Below are 23,228 nucleotides of genomic sequence, written 5' to 3'. Positions count from 1 at the left end.
TGGTGCTTGGCCCCTGTGCAAGGATGTAAGTGTGCCATTTGATCCTCCCCTGCTCGACTCAGGGTCTCCCAGACAAAGGGCACCCAAAGTTACCCCCTTCCACCTGTCTGTGTACCATTGCTCTGAGCAGCATGCTCTGCCACAAGTGTGTGGGCCAATGAAGACCTCTGCTTTTCAGCCTGTCTCCTCCCCCAGCTCCCTGTACACTCACCATGAGATCTGGACCCTGGCATGCAAGTCCTGGAGGAGCAGCTGCAGTGGTGGGGGCTGTGCTTGCCCCCTCAGGTACAGACTGGGAGCAGGGAGGGAGTGTCTGTCCTTGGCCTTCACCTTCTGTGTTCTGTTACTTCTCCTACCAGCCTTCCAACTCCCTCAGCACCCCCCATATGCCACTCATATGCAACACTTCGTCCCTGTCATTTGGGTCTCCAGAGCTGGAGTTCAGGGGGGCTTGGCCTAGAGTAATAGCAGTAACCTGGACCCATATGTAGGGAGTCCAGGTGCTATGCTGGGAGCAAACGTGTGCAGGGCCTGGCAGAGCCAAGGGAAGCAGCTGAAAGGATGTTTATTATAATTATATTGCATCTTATATTATAATACTATTAGTTCATTACAGATGAATTAATATGATAATGCTTATATTGTAATATTCAGACAGTATTATTAGCTTTTTAAATGGGGTTCTGCTAAATTCTGAAAATTTGCTGAGGGGTGCTTTGAGCAAGATTGCTATATTTTACTACCTTAGTAAGACATATTGCTAAGGAGATTTTTTTTTTACATGGTTGTAATGAACTATGTCCAGTTTTATCCTATCTTCACATTGACAAAACTATACACCGAACCTGGCACAGCAACATTATTCCTGTAATAGGTAAAATTGCATCAATACAGATTGCAAAGTTCAAAATTTCATTTTCAAAATGAGCCAGATCCCATTTGTTTTCGCCAGTATATTCTACAGAATGAAAGAATAAAACAAAATAAACCAAATCCATAGGGACTTTCACTGAGTCTTTAGCGCTAGGTTTTTTAGATGCTTTTAAATGCTTGTCCAATATGCTTTTTGCTTAAATCAACCATTTAAATGTGGAAAGAAAAAATAGAGTATATGTATATAATCCATTTCTTTAAACATGTCAAAAGCAGTTATACTTTTAATGGGCTTCTTTTTATAATAAAATGCTGTTTTAAAGATTTGAGAGATGCCGGCATTATATTTTAAATTAAACTGCAAAGAAAAAAGCTTAACATTTTATATGAATACTGCATATTCAGTTGATAGATACTTACACAAAAAAGGGCATCAGTTGAATAAGAGTCTCTTTTTTGGGGCTGGCTGTGAATTCTGGCACAGTTTGAATAACTTTGTTCATAACATTTCTTAAATAATTCTGTAGTTGTTTGCGCCGCTCCTCTACAAACTTTGCATCCTGCATAAAGAAAAAAAGTTGAACAGTTAAAAAAAAAAAAAAAAAAAAAGGCTTTTCTTCCCCCATCCCAAAATGCCAAGCAACAATCACCATTGATACACATTTTGACTGATGATCTGTGCTTAACACATCCGTCTATACACAGGTTGTCAACAACAACTCTATAGTCAATACAGACAGAAGCAAGTACTGTTCAATGTCATGTAAGTTAGTAACGGATAAAACCCCGACTCAGTAAGGTTTATCTGTGCCTCACTGACACGTCCTTGTATATACTGAATGTATTTTTCACTGGCTTAGGAAGACCTTTTTTTTTATAAGGACTACTGCCTTAATGAGGCCCCCTTTAGGGCCAGCAGTTTTAAAATCATTTAGGAATGAGGCAGTATTTCTTCCTTACAGAAATCTTAACTCCTCCCCTTCCCTTTATTCCTTCTCCCATCTCCACATACTTCTCATAGATTGGGTACGTGCACTCTTCAAGAGACCTATATTTTGCCAACTTGACTTAGTACAACATATTACTAAGGAGTTTTTTATTTAATATTTTATATACTATAAACTGTATCTCTGGTAGGACGTTCAACTCTGCAAAAGAACATTTTATTTAAGCTTTTATAGTGTTTTAGATCTCAGTTTTACACAATGCTGGAACCAGTGAATGAAGTAAGTATACCATTTCTCTTTCTACAGAGAGACTGAAATCCTAACAATGGGTATGGCTTCTAGTACTCTGTAACTTCACAACCAGCATACTTTTGCTTCTGCAGGGGGTACAATTATAGTAAGCTATAATACAATCTGTCACTGCACTAGAGTAAGACTGTAATGGCTCACAGAGAAATCAGACTCTGATTGTTTTGTGCTACAGCCAACAAGCTATATCTCGGAAACTCAGGCATTCTGCTCACCTGGTTTAAATGTCAGGATACGCTCTTCATGCACAAAGCTTCACACCATTATTAGACAATTATAGCTCTCAAAAGAAGACTAGCATCCCTATTCTGGGTAAAATGTGTCTAATCAGCCCATGTTATTAATCTATTTGAGAAAAATGCCTTGGAAACGTACAAGTTCCAGTTTCTTGCTAAATACATTTAAAATGTTCCCAAACTATTTCCTTTCATTAAAAAGTAACTGTGCTGCATTGCCCAGGATTTCACTTTGAGGCTTGCTTCTTTCATCAGTTATAAACAAGCTGCTCCTAGCATCTCTCTTAAAAGGAGCATCTTCTGATTAAGAACGAGTGTTATAAAACTCTTAGGCTTCATCCAGCATCACATAAAAAATTGTCAGGGCAGGGGTAAGTTGGAGGGTCTGGGTATACTGAAAATAAAAAGGAGAAATACTAGAAGATATTCCTCAAGGACTAATCTAAATATTCATGTTGCCCAGAGCTGAGTGGAAGAAGTGGCACGGCAAAGCCCCCCCACCTACTTCTAATACCAGAGAACTAGATATGTTAGGTCCTGATGGAAAGGATCAGGCAGCTACTTCTCTGCTCCTCTTCCAGACTATGGAAGGGGCTGAAGCAGCTGCCCTCCATGCCTTCCCCAGACTGGGGGGATCCTGGTCTCTGAAAGGCATGAGAGCCTTTCCCTGAGGCTCTAAGTCCCCAGGAAGATTTAAGTTGGGGTAAACTGTACAAAAGTTCATCCTTCCAGGAGAAATTCTCTTGGGACACTGACTCCTCCCTGGTTGAAGTCAGTTTATTTTCTCCTAGAACTGCCATTTTTTGTTTGGGAGAGAATATGAACATTTTTACATTTTTGGTTTCTACCAGGATTATAGCAATTCTCCCAGCAGAAACTGAACATCTAACTAACAGGATCAGGAACATCAGGGCTAAGTACAGATCGCCAAAAAGCCTGAGGCTGAATTGATTCAATCTTTGCAGGTTACTCTAAGCTGCATAGATTGAACGGATAAGCGAGTTTCCAGCCAGAAACCAAGGGGTGCTAGAGCACACCTCCCTGCTCAGCTGGAGCAGGTAGCTAGGGCCACGGCTAGACTGCCCACGCTACAAGGAGAGGTTTGCAGGGGAGGTGCAAAGTATCTTGAGATGCTGGGAGACTGAGAGTTAACTTGAATCTGGAGGGGATCTGGGACAGAAGTTCATCAAACCAATTTAACCTAAATCAGCTAAGTTTCATAATACATTCATTCAGATTTAATCTTAAACCAGTTTTTGGCCATTTTGAAAGTGGTTTATGTGTACTGAACTTTTGTTGTGTTACAGCTTTCAACCAGTTTCCGATCACTTATACTGGTCTAAGTGTAATTTTTGTCTCTAGCCCAAGGTTATCCTTCATCCTTGTGTAACAGGAACCCAGAGGCTCCTGTTACTTGAAGGCAGAGGCAGTAGCAGAAATATCCTTTGGTTGGAAGGGACTAGAGTGCATTTATTGACTGGGTGCAGGGGAATAGGCAGCCAGGGACTAACAGTGTCTATTGCTGGGCTACTAGCTCTGCAATAGGACAATAGGGCAGAGCCCTGGTAAGGCAGCAGAAGAAGCAGTTGCAAACTGTCCTGGAACTTAGATGTTGGGCCCTAAAAGGAAACCACTGTGTGTGGGTGTGGCTGAAGCCTAGCCTGGAAGGAAGCCAGACAGGGCCAGGGTGCCCAGGGCCTAAGAAGGCAAGACGTGGGTGGAACCCAGAAGCCAGGTCAAGCACAGTGAGCTGAGGCTACGGGGCCAACGAGAGAAAAGGGGTGGAGGCCAGGTGGGCTGAAATCCCAATGACAGAGAGCCCTGGAGAGGCCAGACCTGACTGTGATTAACTGTTAACAGCTGCGAGGCATGCGCATGACTGTGGGGGCGGCAGGAGGTCATGAATAGCCCTTTGAGGCAACTGGTGCCTGGGAGCACAGACAGGCCAAGGGGCCTCAAGGAGGGGGATTGGGACCAGCAGCATCTGAAAGGATCCTGCTGACTGTCTCCCTTATTACATATCAACTAATTACATTGAGACATGGCAGGGAAAGAAAAGGGAGGGGACCCAGGGAGCCAGAGCACAGCAGGAGTCGTGCAGCCACTACGGCATCACAGTCACCCTGGGGGCCCAATCCTTGCTATACCTTGTAGGGCTCTCACTGCTATGCTTTCCTTAAAATTTCTTGTCTCCCTTTTTTATATTCCATGTTTTAGTTTTAAATATTGACCATAATATATTAAGGTGGCTAGGTATGCATAGAAAAAAAATTTGAGCTGTATAGATTTTAAATGATAATTATGTTCCACTAAAGACACCATTCATTAAACGCTGGTATTGCTGAATTAGCCATGACTACAAACAGCAGAATTTTGGGTAAATACATCTATGGTCATTCACCTTTCATTAGGTTAACTTAAAAAATCTGTAAAGATAAATATCTTAAATTAATTTTGTACTACTCCTGCTTGGTGCAATCCGCTCTCTAATCAGTCTGACTACTCAGACCAAAAAGAGAAAGAAACAGCTTGCTCCATACTCTACTGAACTGCTAAAGGCTAAACAAGTGTGCTGAACAGAGTTCTAGACAAGCTGCTAAGAACTACTAGAAGTAGGAAGTCCAATATACATAGATACACAATATTTAGGATGTAGGGAGTATTTTCAATAAAGGAAATTTATTTATGTATTCCAATGTTTAACTAACACTTGATTTTGTTTTCCCTATTTAAACTTTAACATCACCGATGTAAGTTTTATATTTCCCATTTGCCTGGTTAGTACTGACCCATTTTCTAAACTGATTCAGTGAACAGTAAATCTGCAGAGATTTAATATAGCACCTACTGAGCTGTTAAACTGCCCCTGCAAGATGCTAAAGTACACCCAGCTCTAATGATATACAATATTAACTTTACTTTTAATTAAAATTTTGCCCCCCTTCTTCTATTCAGATGCTGCAGAACAGGGATTCCCAAACTTTTCATAGCATGAACCATATTTTAGCAGTGAGATTACCTCTTGGGCTGCTTTCATTTCCATTTGTAATCAGGGAGAACCTCTTAATTCGATAACACCTCTGTGACGAGTACTGAAATTGCTTTATATAACAAAGTACTATTGGGAATTCACATTTAGCTATCTTTTATGCGATAACAGTTCTGCCCTTTTTGAATAAAGTTAATTGCATGATCTCTGCTCTTGTTCTTCATCTCACTGTCCACCTGCTTTACTGCTTTTTCCCTTCTGCTCCCCTGTACAGCTTTCTCTGCTGACCCCTTCTCTACAGTAACAGTAGGGTGGGGTGACCTGGGCAGCTGCCCTGAATGCTGATTTGGGGGTAGGAGGCAGAAAAAAACTGCTGCTGCTGTACAATCATGCCAGAATCATGGCAGTAGCTGGAAGTCACTGCTGCCCTACATAGTGCAGCTTCCCCAAAGCACCCCACTGAAGTTACACTTCTGTTTCTGTAAGTCCTTTCCTCTTACCTGTTTCTTCTCTATCATCTCACTGATCCACTCTGCTCTGCTCCCCGGATACTGTCTAGTCACCTACTCCTGTATTTCCCTCCTTCAGTCTTCTCCTGCTGTAAATGGCTCTCCTAGCTCTAAAGGCAGATGCCACAGCCTATTGGTAGCTTTTATTTCTATTTATAGTGGAAGACTACTAGTTTTATGACTGAAAAGGTGGGGGAGGGCTGTCTGTTCATTTTTTAAATTGTGGTAACTGAATCCACATTTCTTCAATGCAGCTGGGCCACCCAGCAGAAGAGAAGTTAATCAATTAACTACATGGCCTCTACCTCTGTTTTCTGTAGACAAAATCTGTATTGACCCAGAAATTAAAATTCCTTAGAGCACCAAATGAAAAGCATGAAAAATACTGTCATATAGCCAATGGTTTTACAAAAAGGTTGTGGCACACAAAACATCTTCTGTTTATGAAATTACTTACGGCACTGTTTATTAAAAATAAAATAACCTGTTTAATTACTTCAATATATGTAATATGCTGCAAGGATAATCTGAAAAACTTCAGACGTTTTAAAGCAATTTTAATATTATTTTGGCATCTTGCCTCTAGTCATAATACATTTTTTAAAATGATTTGCATCTCAATGTGTTTGCACACAGTCACTTTTCATTCTGACTTAACAAAATTTCATGAAAGGTTGTGCAATACATCTACTTTGGTTACTCTGTAAGGTGCAAATCTACCCTGCCTTCAATAAAATTTCAATCAAAGTCTGTAAAGTTACGGTAACTTGCCCTTGATGGATCACACTTCTCATAAATGGCCTTTAAATGCCCTACATTTTTCTTTGTATGAAAGCAGTCATCCAGCTAAGCACAGCACTGTAACTGTGCAGACACCAGTTGGGCATAGCCTATTTGAAACTCTCCTGTTTTAGTTCCTGTGGTCCCTAATCACATGCATTAGGAACAACAAATCTGAAACAGCCCAGTTAGAAAAATCTACAAAACTTCTCCAGGGCTAGGGAGAGACATTATACACAAACCAGTTTAAGTGATCAGAAACTGGTTTAAACCTGTAACAGAACAGACATTTAGTGCACATAAACCAGTTTGAAAATGGCTGAAACCAGTCTGAGATAAACCTGGGAGCATGTAGTATCAGACTTAACTGATTTGGCTCAAACCGGTTTATGCAATGTCTGTCCCAGACCCCTTCCTGGTTTAAGTTAAACCAGAGTCCCCCAGCATCCCGGCATGCTCTCTAGACTGGGCTGGGCTCTCTGATCCAGAGAGCTGGGCTGGCCCTTCTCCTCTGCTCCCTGGCTGGACCTCCAACAGAGACTTACAGGCACAGCAGCATCTACCTGGCTTCCCCTGCTCCCCGCCCCCATCTCTGCTCACTGTTCAAACAGGGATCCCTCCCTCCTCTCTCCCAAACCATGGACCGTAGACAGCATGTGGTATGCTAGCCAATGCTAAGAGGTGTCTGTGTAAGGCAGACAGGACAGTGTCCACTTAGGGCTTTTTGGAGCTAATCAACAGGTAGCTGGTAATGTCCCTTCATTCCTTCCTTGGAAAAAGCTGTTTAAGAACTAATGCGAGAGGCTTTGTTCTCTGATGGGGTGTTAAATGCTGACAGAGCTGATAAATACTGCTATCAAGGGTGTGGTGGGGGGGCAGAACTCCTCCCTAATCAAAGTGTCCTGCTGGGGCCTGGCCACAGCCCCCCTCAGCTCAGCACTATTGAAGGGAAGGGAGGGCTGGTCTAGTGCCCCCTGACTTCTAGCCTGAGCCACTGCAGGCAGGTGCCTGCATTTTGGGGATGTCTGTGTGGTTATAAACCGGTTCACCCTAGCCAGGTTAGACTAACCTGCAAAGATTGAATTAATTCAGGATTAGGCTTTTTGAATATCTGTCCCTAGCCCTGAAGTCACTTAATTAAATCTAACAGCTTCTGATTTCACTGTTTTTCTACTACTGCTTTCTTATAATAATAAAAACATGCATTCAAAGTTGATATAAAATAATCCAAGTTAGTTCTCTCTTGAAGGGCAAACTGTCAAGACCATTCAATAGGATTTATTTCATAACTTCTTATTTTATTTGGGGACTGAAAATGGATAAACAGTTTTGAATTAAGAAAACCATATAGTATTTTGAAGAAAAAACATTATAATATTGATAAAATACAACAAAAGTGACAAAAAACTGAAATGTAGTCTCATGTATTTCTTTTAGTAAATAAGAAAAGGCAAAGTAATAACATAACAATAATACCCAAAATCTAAACAGGCCAGGAAAGTCATGAATACATCATCCAGATAATGACACTAATTGCTGCCTTTCCTTGAATGCTTGTATAAACCTTTGGCACAATAACCTTGCCTTACTGTGAAATCTAAAGGCAGTTTTTACTTTCAGCAAGGTTTTACTTTATTATGCAACTTTTAAATATAATTTTAAAGAGAGAATTCTGTATTTCTTCCCAAATCCAATTACTTTACTTAATAATAAGTGAAATCTATGGACAAGCGACTTCCATCTGACTCCTACCATAGAATCTTAGAAAAGTAAGGCTAGATGGGACCTCAGAAAGTCATCTAGCCCAGTGTCCTCTCAAAGTAGGAACATCCCTATCCAAAACATTCTATACAAATGCTTGCCTAACCTATTCCTAAAACTAAACAAAGATACTAAGAACACTCTAACCTGCCACAGGTGAAAAAGGGAGAAGAGGACACTGTCAATATCCTGCCACTGTAAGAGTTGTTAAATACACTCAAGAGAAAGTGAATTTATCTGCTGAATAAAAAAAAGAAAGGTCAACAAAAAAGTTATAAATGTGTCAATTTTGTGGACTTTAATAAGAATTAAGTGATGAATAAGCTTTATTCATAGGGTGAATTTCAACCTGAATGTCAGAGACATGGCACATTTGGTAATGCAATTCATCTATACTGCAGCTTACATTTTGTCTGTGGACTTCCGAGAACTTACTTTTATTGCAAACTTTATAGTCTGAGTTCGAAGCAGCAATAAATTAGTGCTTTTTTTTGTCCTTGAGAGACCAATACATAATTACTAATTGGTAAAAATGCAGAAAGAACTTCCTTTTATTGTCATTTTAAAAACTCTCAAAGGAGACATCAGTGTGTAATGAATAGTTACTCATTATATGCCTATTTAATGGTCTTACAAACATTACCAAGTAGGGGTCTTTTTTAATATGTCTTTGTTAGAAAGTTAATTTAACTAGGAGGAAAAAACTGAGCAAAACAGCTTTATCTAGATCAGTGTAATAAACATTAAAAGTATATGCACAAAAATGTTTTACTGGGGAAGAAAATACTAGAATTCTTATATCTTTAATAAACTGAAATTAAAGCTGTAAATAAATATCAATAACGTAATGGAAATAAATATTTAAATATACCTGCAAGGCCAGGAAACTAAATTTACACAAGCAGCTGCCTCGTGTGTAATTATTAATGCAGGTAAGAGGATCACAATCTGACCTTACAAAAACTACTAAACTTGATGTTTATTTAGCATATCAAGTATCTGTGATATTTGTCATAAGCATATATATTTTCAACATGGAGAGTACCCAAATGAGGGATAGAAGCAGATCTAATGCTACTATTGGGTAACCCAACAGTATGGGAATTTGCTTTCCCATGCTTTCTAATTTTTTTTTTTTTAGTTTAACATAGCTTTTAATTATTTCCCTTCCAAATAATGAAAACAGTAGAAGGGTCTTTAAGTTTTTATCCTCATTATTTTTTATAGAACTAGAATTAAAAGATTGGTTGGGTGATTTTTCATGCTGATTGGATCAATTTCTTAAAATTTTACCTTATAAGCTTTACCAAGATTTTAAAAAAAGAGCCCTGGCTCTCTCCCATGGTATCCTAACATTGACAATCCCCCCACCCCCACCAAAAAAAAATTAGCGCACACATTGTTTCTACTAATACTTAGTTGCTGGTCTTTGGTAAAACCAATGTTTGCCATGTTTCAACAAATGTATACAGACTTATCCTATCACTTTCTGGGTTAAAAAGGTCTCTCTGGCAAAAGTAGTATGCATGAGAGTACTGAATATACAGAAACTGGGTTAAGCTGAGGACAGTCACACCTGGATGCATTGTACAAAGCTAGTCACCCCCTTAGTTATGGAGATATCCAAAATATTTAGGATTCCAGTATCATGCCTGAATGTAAGATATCATGCCTTTTACATTTTGTTCAACGAGTTCACACTGGTTATGTTGCACAATCATGGTCAGGTGGTAGCAGTTGGGGGCACATGTGAAGTGAGTTAGAGGTCCTATCCATATAATGAGCATGTCTCGAAATCACAACCATAAAGTATGGTTTTTAATAGAGTCACTAGGAATTGTATTGTTAAGACAGTAGTTTTAGGGGTAATCAAAGAGCAGTTCATAGACATACCAGAGCAGGGTAAAGACAAATTAGTAGGGTAAGGTAAAGAAACTAATGCCCTATTGCATGTGTTCTATGAATAATGCCTTACAAAGTTGTAAATCAAAAATCATGGGTGAAACCCTGGCCCTGATGAAGGCTATTGAGACAGGATATCACCCCATGTATTTTTTTATCATCATTTCAATCTTTGATATTTTCAGACACCCATAAATATTTATAAAATACCAAACCTGATGGTATTTTTCTTAACTTATAATTTTACTGCAATAATATTTTCAAATAAGACACTTATAATTTCATTAAGATTTGTTCTTATACAAAATTAAGTTTTTTTTTCTCATTTCATTTATACACAAAGAACAGCTATTTTAAAAACTCATTTTCTTTCACAACCAGGAATACATTGCTAGGTAATTATTACCACAAGAGCAGAATACTGAATTCTGCTTTCCATTCCATATGTCAAAACAAGGAAACTTGCTTATTGCAGGTAATAATTTCATAAAGGGATTCTTAAATTGAAACAGGTTGCAGGACAAGTTTGCAAAAGGCAGCTTTGCTGTTAAAAGTGTTTGTTACAGACTTTTTTGCTGTAATAAAATGCATCAAGTCCCAGAATTTGTGTTTAACTTGCAACTTTAGCAACTCCCTCCCTCAAAACAGTTCAGAACATTTTGCAAATAGGTTATGAATGAGATTGCTTTTACAAACACTACAATGAACAAGTTGTACTATGACGCACCGTCCTCACAAAAAAATACTGTAAATCAAGGTCAAAATATTTCAGCTGTGCTTTTTTTTTGTTTTGTTTTTATTTGTGCAATAGGTTTATTACCTAACAGCAGGTTGCCTGCTTTCAGAAATTATTTTATGACGCAGTAGTTGCTTCTCAGTACCAGTGATGACAAGAGTCTCATCGGAGGAATGAGGATTAAGATGTTGGAATTTCTAATATTATGTGAAATAACTGGTGCAGAATAAGGTCAAGGCAGTAACTGTCCCAGAGCTTGCCAGTTGCTTCAGAATCTAAAATTATAAATAGGTGACTAAAAAGATTAATGCCATATTCTTTTCAGGGGACCACATTACCTGCAACAGGTAGTATTTCTTCAATGTTCTAATTACTCAACAATATTTTTTATATTTGCAGACTAAAGATAAGGGACAAAATACTCTTCTTAGTTGCACAAAGATAAATCCTAAATATCTTCTTACACTTTAGGAAATTACTGTACTTCGGATTTACCAGTGTTACTGAGAGTATAATTGGTCACTACTCTCCATGTTGATGACTTTAGAGAATGTTTCAAAATAGACTTGGCTGAAACTCCTTCAGTATTAATCCCAGAGTTTGGGGCATTTAAACAGGTTAAGTGGAAAGAACTTGTTAGAATAGTATGTAGTAGCCCTACAAATACCCTATTTGGACAAGAGGGAGAGTCCCACAAGACATGCTAGACAGTCATGAAATCATCCAAAGAAGAGAGCTTGCACAGAGAAAATAATCCAGATCAAGAAATTAAGGCAAAAGCAAGATTTATAAGTCTCTGGTATCTTGCACAAGGTGCACAATTTCTGGTATTTCAGGGTTACTAACCAGGAGCGCTGGTAAACATTTTTCTCAACAATTGAAAAAAAATTTGAATCTGATCTCGTCTCCTGATTCTCACACTTTGGAGATTTGCTGCTAATTGCAAAGGTCAGCATTTCATTTGCTTTTTGCTCTCTTTCAGAAACTTGAGATCCCTGACTAATCCCTCATGGGAACACCTACAATAAACACCTGAAAAGGCTTTATATAAGATCCTACTATTTCTTAACTGTACATCAGTGGAGAGGTCAAGGACTTCAGGAATAGCCAGGAAGGGGTGGGGAGGCAGGAGGGCTAAGAAGGACCACTGTGGCCCCCGTTCAGTAAGATGCTCTCTCATACTTTTCCCTATGATCTGCTGTACTTACTGCCATCCACTCAAGAGCCCTCTACCAGCAAATTAGTGGAGGAGGTAATATTTTTGATCCGAGTTTTAGCTGAACGCACCAAAAAAACCCAAAAAGAACCCCCATCCCCCATCCTTCCCCCCACTTCCCTCCCTAAGCTTTACCACAAGCTCATGCAAATAGTATTATTCAGGAATGACTGTTACATAATTTAAAATAAAGATGAGGGCCTATATATTTTTTCTCTAAAAATCATTGTAACAAATGTCTTTACCCAGAAAGGCAGCTTCACTTCTATAACACTCTTCTTAAAATATCCATGAAATCTGGGATTAGGATACGTTACACAATCATGTAAAACAGTATAAATTTCAACAGAATATTATGCATTCTCTCTAATATATGGTGAAAATACAATGTCAAGTGTATTCCTGGAAACAAATTCCTCTCTAGAATAACACCATTCATTTTAGTGCTCTTTGGTCTCATATGCAGAGAAGGAAAGCCACACAAAACTGCATGAACTTTGATAACTTGTTTATGGGGCAAATTTCAGGCAGTGGCATCCAATAATTAACTTACCCCTTTCTAAATATGACTTCACCTCTTCTTTAATTACTTTTTCTTATATTACTATTCTGCAAAAAATCTCATATATTTAAATATATACAGTTTTGCCAAAATATGGTTTCTGTACAGGTTACACTTATTTTTTTTCTTTTAAAGTCAGACTCATGTAGTAAAATTCAGTGACTAAACTATATTCTGTTTTTCTTAATACACTGGTATAACCTGGGCAGTACTCCAAAAGGTACCCCCTCTCCAATTGAAGGGATCAGAGCAGGTGCATAAGCACTGTGGGAGGTGTAGGGACTCTCCTCCCCCTACAGAGCAGAGCCAGACCACCAATGGGGCCTTAGCCATATCCTTTTAATGAGAGAACAGTAATGGGAACATAAAAGGCATAAACCAGGGGGTATAGGGGACACTACAATGCCCCAAGGGGGCAGGATTCAACAAAGGTTAGACACTTACAACCATTGACAAAAGACAGGGTTAACCAAATATAAAACACAAACAGCAGAACAAACAATACTGGTTGGTGAAATATAAAAGGCACAAAATACAAAATATCAAATAACAAGGAATATAGGGCCTAGGTACCTGGAGTGGGGGAAAGAGGGAAAATACAATGACCCTTTTCCACTGCAACAAAGATTTCTCCCTGTTACTTCACTCACCCCAAGTCACCCCAGCAGGGACTTGAACTCATCTCTTCCATAGGGTAGGCAGAAACTCTACCACACAACCACCAGGGCTGGCACTGCTCCAAGGTGCCAGGGGTCTTGACCTTCCTGGAGCCCTGGCCTCATGTTGACCTGCCTGGCCTCTTATTGGAGGAGCTGGAAGCAGAGCTGGGAACCTCCCAGGTCACTGCTCAGAGTCTTGCTGGAGCTGGGGAGCCTCTTCTGCTGGCCGCAGCCTCTCGTAGGCAATCCTGGAGCCCAGCGGGGAGCCTCTCCTGCTGGCCGCACACCGCGCTGCTGAGGGTCCAACTGCTGCCTGCAGGTCCCACTCCTTCAGGTTCTTCTGGGGCAACTGCTCCCACCCCACTGGCCCAGCTCTTGCCAGCTCTTCGAAGCTGCTTCCTCGTGGTACCTCACTGGTCTCTCCTGAGTCAGCCGCACTGCCCCTTTTATCCCCTTCCAGGTGACCCAAGGGGCCAATCAGGGGAGACACGGAGGGTGAGTCTCTGGGGCCTGATTGGTGAGTAAAGGGAATCCCAAGTCCTCCAATCATGTTTTACCCCTTCAAAACCCCTGGGCCAAATCATTACCAGATTGGTGAGGAAAGGGAATCCCAAGTCCTCCAGTCATCTTTTGCCCTTTCAAAACCCCTGGGCTAAGTCACTGCCAGCTAGCCCATTATACTGGAAAGAAAGCAAGAATGTTTTGAAAAACTACTAGTGCTCTACTTGTGATTCAAGCCACATCACACCAAGATGGTATATTTTAATTAGTATTATATTAATTAAACATTAAAATATACCATTTTAGTGATGTGGCTTGCAATCAAACAGACATATCAGTATGTGCACCTTTATCAGGTAGTATTACATTAAAAAGAAGTAAAGTATGCCCAGGAATGCTTATGCCTATGGTCCCACTAATTGCTACAACCAATTTGGGTTTTTTTACTGGCTTTTTCCAAAGTACTCAGTGGTACCACTCCATCTTCAGAAAGACGTAGTTAGCTGCATTAAAGTCAAGCAGAAGGCAGGGTAGATTTACTAATGGTAAACTAACGTGAAAGATATAAAGCTTTCATGAGCTGGAGCTCACTTTGTCAGGTGCTGGGAAAGGATGTGCAAACAACAGTGTACAGAATGGAGAAAGTGCTTTGAATACAAAAGGAAGGGAGGAGGCAGTGCTGCAAGAGGCAAGCAAGCAAGGAACCCATAAACACAATCCAGTCTGCAGATGATTTCTTATTCTACAAATTTCCTCATACATTTCCTCAAGTTTGGGGATTCTCTATACCTACAGACAAATGGCACTGCTGTGGGCACAAGCCAGCCCCCGATACGCCAACATATTTATGAGACCTTGAAGCTTGTTTCAGCCACAGATGCTCTTTCATCCCCTGATATACCTAAGATACATCAGTGACATCTTCACTGTACAGAAACATGGGAAGGAATCTAGAAACATTTCACCGGGACTTTAACAACTTCCACCCCACCATCAAACTACCATACTTATTTGAATACAAGATGAGTTTTTTCTTCAATCAGCATGGGGGGGGCGGGGAAGGCTCCTCATCTTACATTCACATACAAAGAAACCTCATTAAACGCACTGTCTATCTTTGACCTGTGACTAAAAGCAGCATGTGGTCAGTAATGGAAACTAATTAAAAAGGAGCTTAAATGTAGACAACACTGAACATGACTATAAAATATGTGGCCCGTATTGGGCAAACACTGATGGAACCTACCCCAAGGTTAGGGTACTGCAGCCCATCTGAACAAATTAGTAGTGTCCATTAAGTGCAGCCCTCCTCAGCGCTGACTGTTTTTGATGTCATGGTGAGCCACTATATTACAGACTCCCTCTTATTACAGACATTTTTACTTTCCACACCTAAGCTTTGCCTTTCTTTACCATTTACAATGATTCCTGTTTCTTCACCAGTGATAAATGGCTGGCAAACATCAGCAAATGGGGCCCCCATCAGTTCACCCAGAACAGGGGTTGGCAACTCCCAGCATGCATGCCGAGCATGGCACATGAAGCCATTTTCCTCGGCACGCGTTGGGGCTGGAGAAGCAGCAGCTCTTTGCAGCCTCCTGGCTGCACCCGGACCCAGCTCTGGGTAGCTGCTGCCAGCTGGGAGCCCCAGCTGCTCCCAGCAGGCAGCTGGGACGATGCAAGCCATGCTGGGAGCAGCCCGGGCTCCATGGCTATGAGCAGCTACCCAGAACCTAGGCCAGCTGCAATCATCTGCTGCCTCTCCTCCCCAGCTGCCTCCCAGCCCCAGCCCCAGCCCCGGCTCTGGGGAGGCTGCACATACCGGCAACGCTCCCCACTGTGCTGCCCTTGCCGCTTCTGCAAAACAGCATTGGAATCCAGGGCAGCAGGGCACACTGGGGGGGTGCAGAAAGCTGCCTGCTCCCAGCTCCCTGCTGCCCTGCCACACTTCCTCTGCAGGCAGGGGCAGCAGCAAGGGGCAAAGCCCTGCGCTGCTGCCCATGCTGCTCCCGTGCACACAGGGGAAGTGTGACAGGGTGGCAGGGAGCTCAGAGCAGGCAGCTTTCTGTGGCCCCTGCTGTGCCCTGCCACACCGGGTTCTAACGCTGCTCTGCAGAAGTGGTGACAAGGGTAGCATAGTGGGGAGCACTGCCAGTATGCGCTGCCTCCCCAGAGCCTGGGGCGGGGTCTGGGAGGCAGCTTGGGCTGGGGCCAGGGCCAGGGTGGAGAGGCAGCAGATGTTTGCAGCTGGCCCAGGTTATGGATAGCTGCTGACAGCCACAGAGCCTGGGCTGGGGGGCAGGGGTTTTGAGTGGGAGGCAAGGGGCAGCAGGGCTGAGGGGCATGGCCTTTAGGTGGGGTCAAGGGGTGGGGGAAATGGCTTTGGGTGGGGAGCAAGGGGCACAAGCAGGGCATCCTGCTATGTACCCCCTGCCCTCATTTTGTTTTTCTGGCATGCCAGCACTCCGGCACCTTCCAAGGTAGGCATTGTGGGGTTTTTCGGCTCTCTGGCCAGAAAACGCTGCCTACCCCTGACCTAGAATCTCTCTCATCTGTCACATAAGATTAGTGTGGTTGCATCCTCCATGAGATGAAACCGGACCAGGTTACCCTGTGCCTCATCTGTGTGTAAATGTTTTGAGCATCCCAGGACTCATAACAAGAACACTCGAATCCAGTCATGAATGGGGGTCTAATTAGCGCATGGATCCTTTGTCAGGGAGAGGGGTGGTACCTAGATTACACACACATATAGAGCCATGCTGATCTGTGGGGACACTATGGCTTGAAATGCTATTGACTGGTGGGGCCCAGCCCAATGAACTAGATGGTAAATCATGAGCCTTTTGGCTTTGGATTAATATCATGGCTTTGGATCAATATAGATTGTACTACATATAAGTAGGTGCCAAAGTGCTCATTAAACGTGTGTTTATAAAGTACCTGGGCTAAAACTTGTAGCAGTTTCTAAAAAGGTAACATATATCAATTCTGGACAAACTAAATCTATGGGTACTATATGCAAATTACTACAGCTACGCTGAATTTCAAGGTCAGTGTTTTCAAATTTGCTTCTCACTTCCATGTGCTGGAAGAGCAGGGTCTAACAGTAAGGAACAGGGGAAAAGGCTGCAGGAGGAAGACACTGGGAGGGAGGAAGAGGGCAAGGGGGCTACCTGACCCCAAAGATTTATTTTCCTTGATGTAGCAGTGGGAAGGGGACAAATTCAAGACAATCCTCTGATAATTAGATTCTATACTTAGAAAATTTTAACAAATGTGTAAATGTTCTATATATAAAATCTATTTACTGGAGGGAGGGGTTGTCTTACAAATAGGGTCACCTTATATTTCAGTAAATATGGTAACTCTGGAAAACTCCACCCAGAAAATTCATTTCCTAGACACTTCAGTGCATCACCACCATGCTACATCAGAAAACGACTGCCACAGCTACTGTCACACCACAAGCTTTCACCTAAGCACACCATTAGATCCATTGCCTAAACCCAGACTCTGCATTACAACCGTATCTGCTCTGATCTCACTGACTATAATGCCCACCTTAAGTCTCTGAAATAGGGATTCTTACAGTTACAATACAATTCAAAAACTGTAGTCATTCAAATCAACAAAGCCCGACTCAGACTTTGTGTCAACTGCTACAATACCAACCCTGGAACAAGGACAACAGAGTCCCTCTGGTCATCACCTACAGCCTGCAGCTTGAACACCTCAGACGCATTATAAATGACCTCCAGGACATCCTGGAAAAGGAAGATCGTCTCAAAGCAGTCATGGGGGACAAACTTATTCTGGCTTACAGGCAGCTCTACAACCTCAAATAGCATCTCTCAAGCAACAGCCTACCTAATTCTCACCAAGGCACAAGGCTTTGCAACAGACCCAGATGCTTGCTGGGCGCAACATCAATACAGACCACATCATCAATGAGCTGAAATACACAGATTGTAACATTCAAGGTTCATTCAACTGCAACTCTTTCATGTATGCCATCACCTACTTACACGGCTAGTCCGCTGTCTACAATGAACAGACAGAGCGATCCCTTCATGTAAGAATGCAAACACTGACCTGACATCAGCTCCGGAAACACACAAAGGCCTGTGGCAGAATATTTTAACCTCCCTGGACACTTTATCACTGACTTCAGGGTAGCTGTTCTTAGGCAGCAAATCATTCAAAGTCAATTTGAAAAGAGAATTATGAAACAAGAAATTATCCACACACTGGATTGTGTGAAATATGGTTTACACGGGGACTCTGGATTCTTATCGCATTACCTGGATTAGTTTTTGTGACCCCTTTGTTCCCATGGGTTCTTTGCTTGTTTGCCTTTTGCAGCACTGCTCCTCCCCTTTCTTGAATACCTTTTGTATTCAGTTTACTCTCTCCATTCTATACACTGCTCTGTGCATATCTTTTCACTGCATCCAATTACATGAGCTCCAGCACACAAAAACACTGTATATTATGTTTATGTTCTAATTTAGTTAGTCTATAAAGTGCAAATCTACCCAACCTTCAACACTCCATCTACTCAGCCCGGTACAACACACAATCCCTGAAACATATTCTGAGCAGAGGAAGAAGAAAGGAAGCAGGTCCAAAGGCAACCTTAGCCTCTAATCAGAATTCTGAACGTGATTGTTCCTATAGAGTTAACCCTTCAATAAGCCTCCTCGCCTTATAGGACTAACTAATTAGACTATTAAAACAAGGACAACAGAGTCCCTCTGGTCATCACCTACAGCCTGCAGCTTGAACACCTCAGACGCATTATAAATGACCTCCAGGACATCCTGGAAAAGGAAGATCGTCTCAAAGCAGTCATGGGGGACAAACTTATTCTGGCTTACAGGCAGCTCTACAACCTCAATCCCTGAAACATATTCTGAGCAGAGGAAGAAGAAAGGAAGCAGGTCCAAAGGCAACCTTAGCCTCTAATCAGAATTCTGAACGTGATTGTTCCTATAGAGTTAACCCATCAATAAGCCTCCTCGCCTTATAGGACTAACTAATTAGACTATTAAAACGATTAAGGAGACCTTCCCATACATTTTAAGCCGCCTCTGACACATTTGGAACTAACATATGCAAGGTAAAATAATAATTCAAAAACTGTAAATTTTGATCTAAAAAAATTGTATCAAACGTCTTATGAAACTTTTCTTAAAATAAAGTTACTACACATGATTATTAGCAACATTCAAAAAGAGCTCATTTTAAAATAATTTTCCTAAAACACAGGCCAAGAATCTACACTCCTAATTAACAGCCTGAAAAATTTCAGTTTAACTAGAAAAATTGTTTTTTGATTGTAGAAGCACAAAAATGCACCTGGGGAAAATATTTCACTCCCCATTGCTTAAAAATTAAATTAATGTCTTCCAAAATATTTTATGAAACACTCTCTTTGACTGAGGCTGCATGCCAAGTTTCTGCCCACAGTTAAATATTAATGCCAAGTTACAACCCACTAAAAATAAGGATATATAAAAAATCTTGATAGACTCCTAGCTACACCTGTATTAGCAGACAATGTTAAACTATAACTCAACTGCATGGTTTAACATGCCAAAATATTTTACGTGTTCCTGTTTTGCAGTTTTTCATCACAGGAACAGTATTTTTAACTTGCAGCTTGAGTTGTTTCTGACCATCACTGGTCTTTAATATACATTATTACTGCCTAACAGATGGTTAGCACTGGTGTTTTTCAATTATTAATGGAACAGATCCTTAAATGTTCCAAATATTTTTCACAAGCTATTTAATGTAGTACAATTATCATTTAACAAGCTACTCAGTGTTCAATGCTACTGTATTCAGCATAAAACACACTGCTTTTGATGTTTTAACTGTTTCTCATTTAACCTCTTACTGTTAATGCTAAAAATCAACCCAGGAACCAATCCAATTCAAATTAAAGTTAATAGAAAAACTGTCTAACCTTAACAGGAACACCAGCAACACATCCTTCCTCAGCTACAAGTGACACTGGCTTTATGCAAAGATTAATCTGTCAGCTCAATACAGAAATAATCTCAGATGATTTTAATTTGGCTTTACAGTCTTCTAACAAGTCATCTTTTTGTTAGTCGGTCTTAACTGAATGATCACATTCAAAAGTTGTCTTTTCACCTGCATGGCACCAACGCAGTAGCTTCAGAGCACGACTGACAGTCAGAGACACATATGGGAGCTAATTAGACATTAGACTGTTGAGCCAATGTCAAATTATAGTTTGACTGAAATACTAATTAGAAAATAACTATCCAGTTGCTACAACTGTGTTACCACGCACCTTCAAGCAAATTATAAACCTGGAATATGCTTTGACTACACACAAAATCAAACTGTGGACACTTGTTCTAGTAACTGCTGTATCATGAGATGGAAGTAGGCAGGACTTTTAATATTAGTGGAGGACCATGCATTTCTGAATAACTAAACACTCAGCAGCTCATAATCATCGTGCATCAACTCAAAATGCCTGCTCTACTCAAAATATACATTTCCATAGTTAAGTGACTAGACCTGTTACAAACAGCAACACAAGGAAAGATAACATACAAGTATTTGGAAACAGGCATTGAAAGTACCATATTTACTCAAATAAAAGATGAGGAGTTTTTTCCCCCCTCATCCTACATTCACATACAAGTAGACTTCATTAAATGCACTACCTTTGAACTGCAGCTAAAAGAAGCATGTGCTAAGTAATGAAAACCAACTATGAAGTTCCGAACCCTTTTGACCGAACAAAACTCAATTGTTGAAACACCATATGTGGTGCTGCAACCAGCTAGTATCCTCCATCCAACTTTTCAGTCTGAGGCTTCAGATACTTCTAAATCCATTGGCAGGCATCCTACATGCAGGCCCAAGCCCAGAGGCTTGGGGTTTGGATGCCCCCAAGTCTCACTTGCCCTCAGCCAAAGCCTGCAGGAGCAAGCCACAAAGGAGTTCCCCATTTCCATAAAGTAGGCATGTAGACAAGATCCTCCTACTGGAAGCTGGCCAGTGGGAAGCTAATTACAAGGCTCTCATAGGGAGTCCTGTCCACGTTTGGACAGGGATGCACCCTCCATTATACAATGCTATTTAAATGCTATCAAGTCATCTCTCAGCCTTCTCAGAGTAAGAGAAGGCTGAGAGGTGACTTGATAGCCCACCAACAAGAACATCGGGGGGAGCATCAAGGACTAGGAAAACAACTCTTCAGGAGGGCACCTCCAGGGTGGATGAGGACCAATGGGCATAAACTAATAGAAAGTAAATTCAGGCTAGACATAAGGAAAAACCTTTTCTCTGTAAGGGTCACCGGAATCTGGAACACACTCCCAGCAGAGGTGGTGCAGTCACCCTCCTTGGAGGTGTTCAAGATGAGACTGAACAGACACCCTGTCAGCTCATCTGAGCCCAATAACTTCCTGCCCATGGCAGGGGACTGGACTTGATGATCTTACAGGTTCCTTCCAGTTCTATGTTTCTATGATTCCAAATCCATTTCAGTTCAGGTATCAGACCAGTGTAGCAACTACATGTGATCTTAACTGACAAGATGCCAGGGGGAATCTACCACAATGTTAGGTTAGCACAACCCATCTAAATAAGACATATGGTAGTGCTCATTGAGTGAAGTCCCACTTAGCACCAACTCTTTTTCAAGTCATGGTGAGCCACTACACTGAGTATATTTCAACTTCCTCTTCACTCCCACAGCTGAGCTGTTCCTTTCTTTCTCATTTCCAATGATTCTTGTTTCTTCGCCAGCCTGAAGAAGCCATGTCTGGCTATCATGACCAAGTGAGGCCCCAAAACAGTTCATCCAGAATCCTTCTTGTTGCATATGATTAGTGTAGCCCTGCTCTCCATGAGAGGGAGATGGACCAGGTAGGCCTATGGCTCATCTGCATATAAAATTTTAGAGGGTCCCAGGACCCATGACAAAAAACACCTGGTTCCAGTCATGAGTGGTGGATATTTCTAGTACACATGCCATGCTGAGCTATGAGGTCACTATGGCTTGAAACACTGTTGACTGGTGGGGCTCTTTTGGCTTTGGACTAATATCATGAACAGTTTGTACTACATATAAGTAGGTACAAAAGTGTTCCTTAAAAGTGTTTTTATGGAGTACCTGTGCCAAAACTTGCAGCAGTTTCAAAAAAAGATAAACTGCATCAGTTCTGGATGAACTAAGTCTATGGGGACTATATGCAAATTGCTATATTTTAGTTCTTTTCAAATTGGCTCTTCACCTCCATGTGCTCAGGGAAAGCAGGGTCTGACAGTAAGAGGCACAGGAAGAGGCTGCCGGGGGAAGAAGCTGTGGGGGGGGGAAGGCAGAGGGCAAAGGGGCCACCTGAACCCCAGATTTATTTTCCCTGCTGTAGAAGTGGGAGGGGGACAAAGTCAGGATATACCTTCAATAATTAGATTCTATACCTGGAAAATTATAATACGTTAATACATGTTCCATATACAGAATCTAATTATTGGGGGTCATCTTATAATCATGGTTGTCTTATATTTGAGTAAACAGAGTAGATGAAAAGCTTATAGGGGAAAAAAAAGAAATTTAAATGTTTAAAGCAGCCCTATTTCTTTCCTTAGAAAAAAATTTCTACAGTTTTAACTTTTTCTGCATTTTTCTTAGTAAAAATGGCTGCTGTTTTTCTATCCTTAGAAATAGCTGCTTTACAGTATTTCCAGCAGAAAATACTACGATCTCTCTATATAAAATGAATCAAGCACTCTTACAGCTTCCTGCACTAGAAGTGTTAGAGAAATATAATGTAACACTAACATTATTGTGCTAACAGGACATATAGTTTTATAATAGACATATTATCTGAATGATGCTAACTTATTTGACAAAATAATAAGACACACAAACTACTGAGAGGATAATTATCATGATAATATATCAAATGGCATTTATGAGAATCAACTTAATGGAGATATTAAAATATCTGGAAATATGAAAAGGACAGAGGAAATTCCTGTTGAAATAAGTGGCATAGCTTTGTCTGTTTTAAAAGGTTTTGACATTAAATTATGTTACAAATTTACGGAGTATTTGATGCCAAAGTTCTATAAAAGTAACTAACTGAAAAAGGCACCCATGCAACAGTCACTCAACATTCATCTATCAGCAAAATAAACTGGAAAACTTTTGAGCAGGGATCCTGATTTCCTCTGTTTAAAAATCACATATT

At 41.0% G+C, this 23,228-nt stretch overlaps 1 protein-coding gene across 1 annotated transcript in view; it reads right to left on the bottom strand.

Moving 5' to 3' along the window:
* The window catches only part of SNX29 (sorting nexin 29), a gene marked incomplete at its 5' end in the record, with an annotated part of 446,683 nt that overhangs the window by 64,863 nt on the left and 358,592 nt on the right, over positions 1 to 23,228 (bottom strand). Inside the window, one exon of the mRNA XM_025206427.1 lies at positions 1,294 to 1,433. Coding sequence (XP_025062212.1) covers positions 1,294 to 1,433 — 140 coding nt within the window. The remainder of the gene's footprint in view (positions 1 to 1,293; positions 1,434 to 23,228) is intronic.

Source organism: Alligator sinensis, unplaced genomic scaffold, assembly GCF_000455745.1.
Source record: "Alligator sinensis unplaced genomic scaffold, ASM45574v1 scaffold927_1, whole genome shotgun sequence".
Lineage (NCBI taxonomy): Eukaryota > Metazoa > Chordata > Crocodylia > Alligatoridae > Alligator > Alligator sinensis.
Note: the sequence above shows the minus strand (reverse complement) of the source record. Positions and strands in the feature narration are given on the sequence as shown.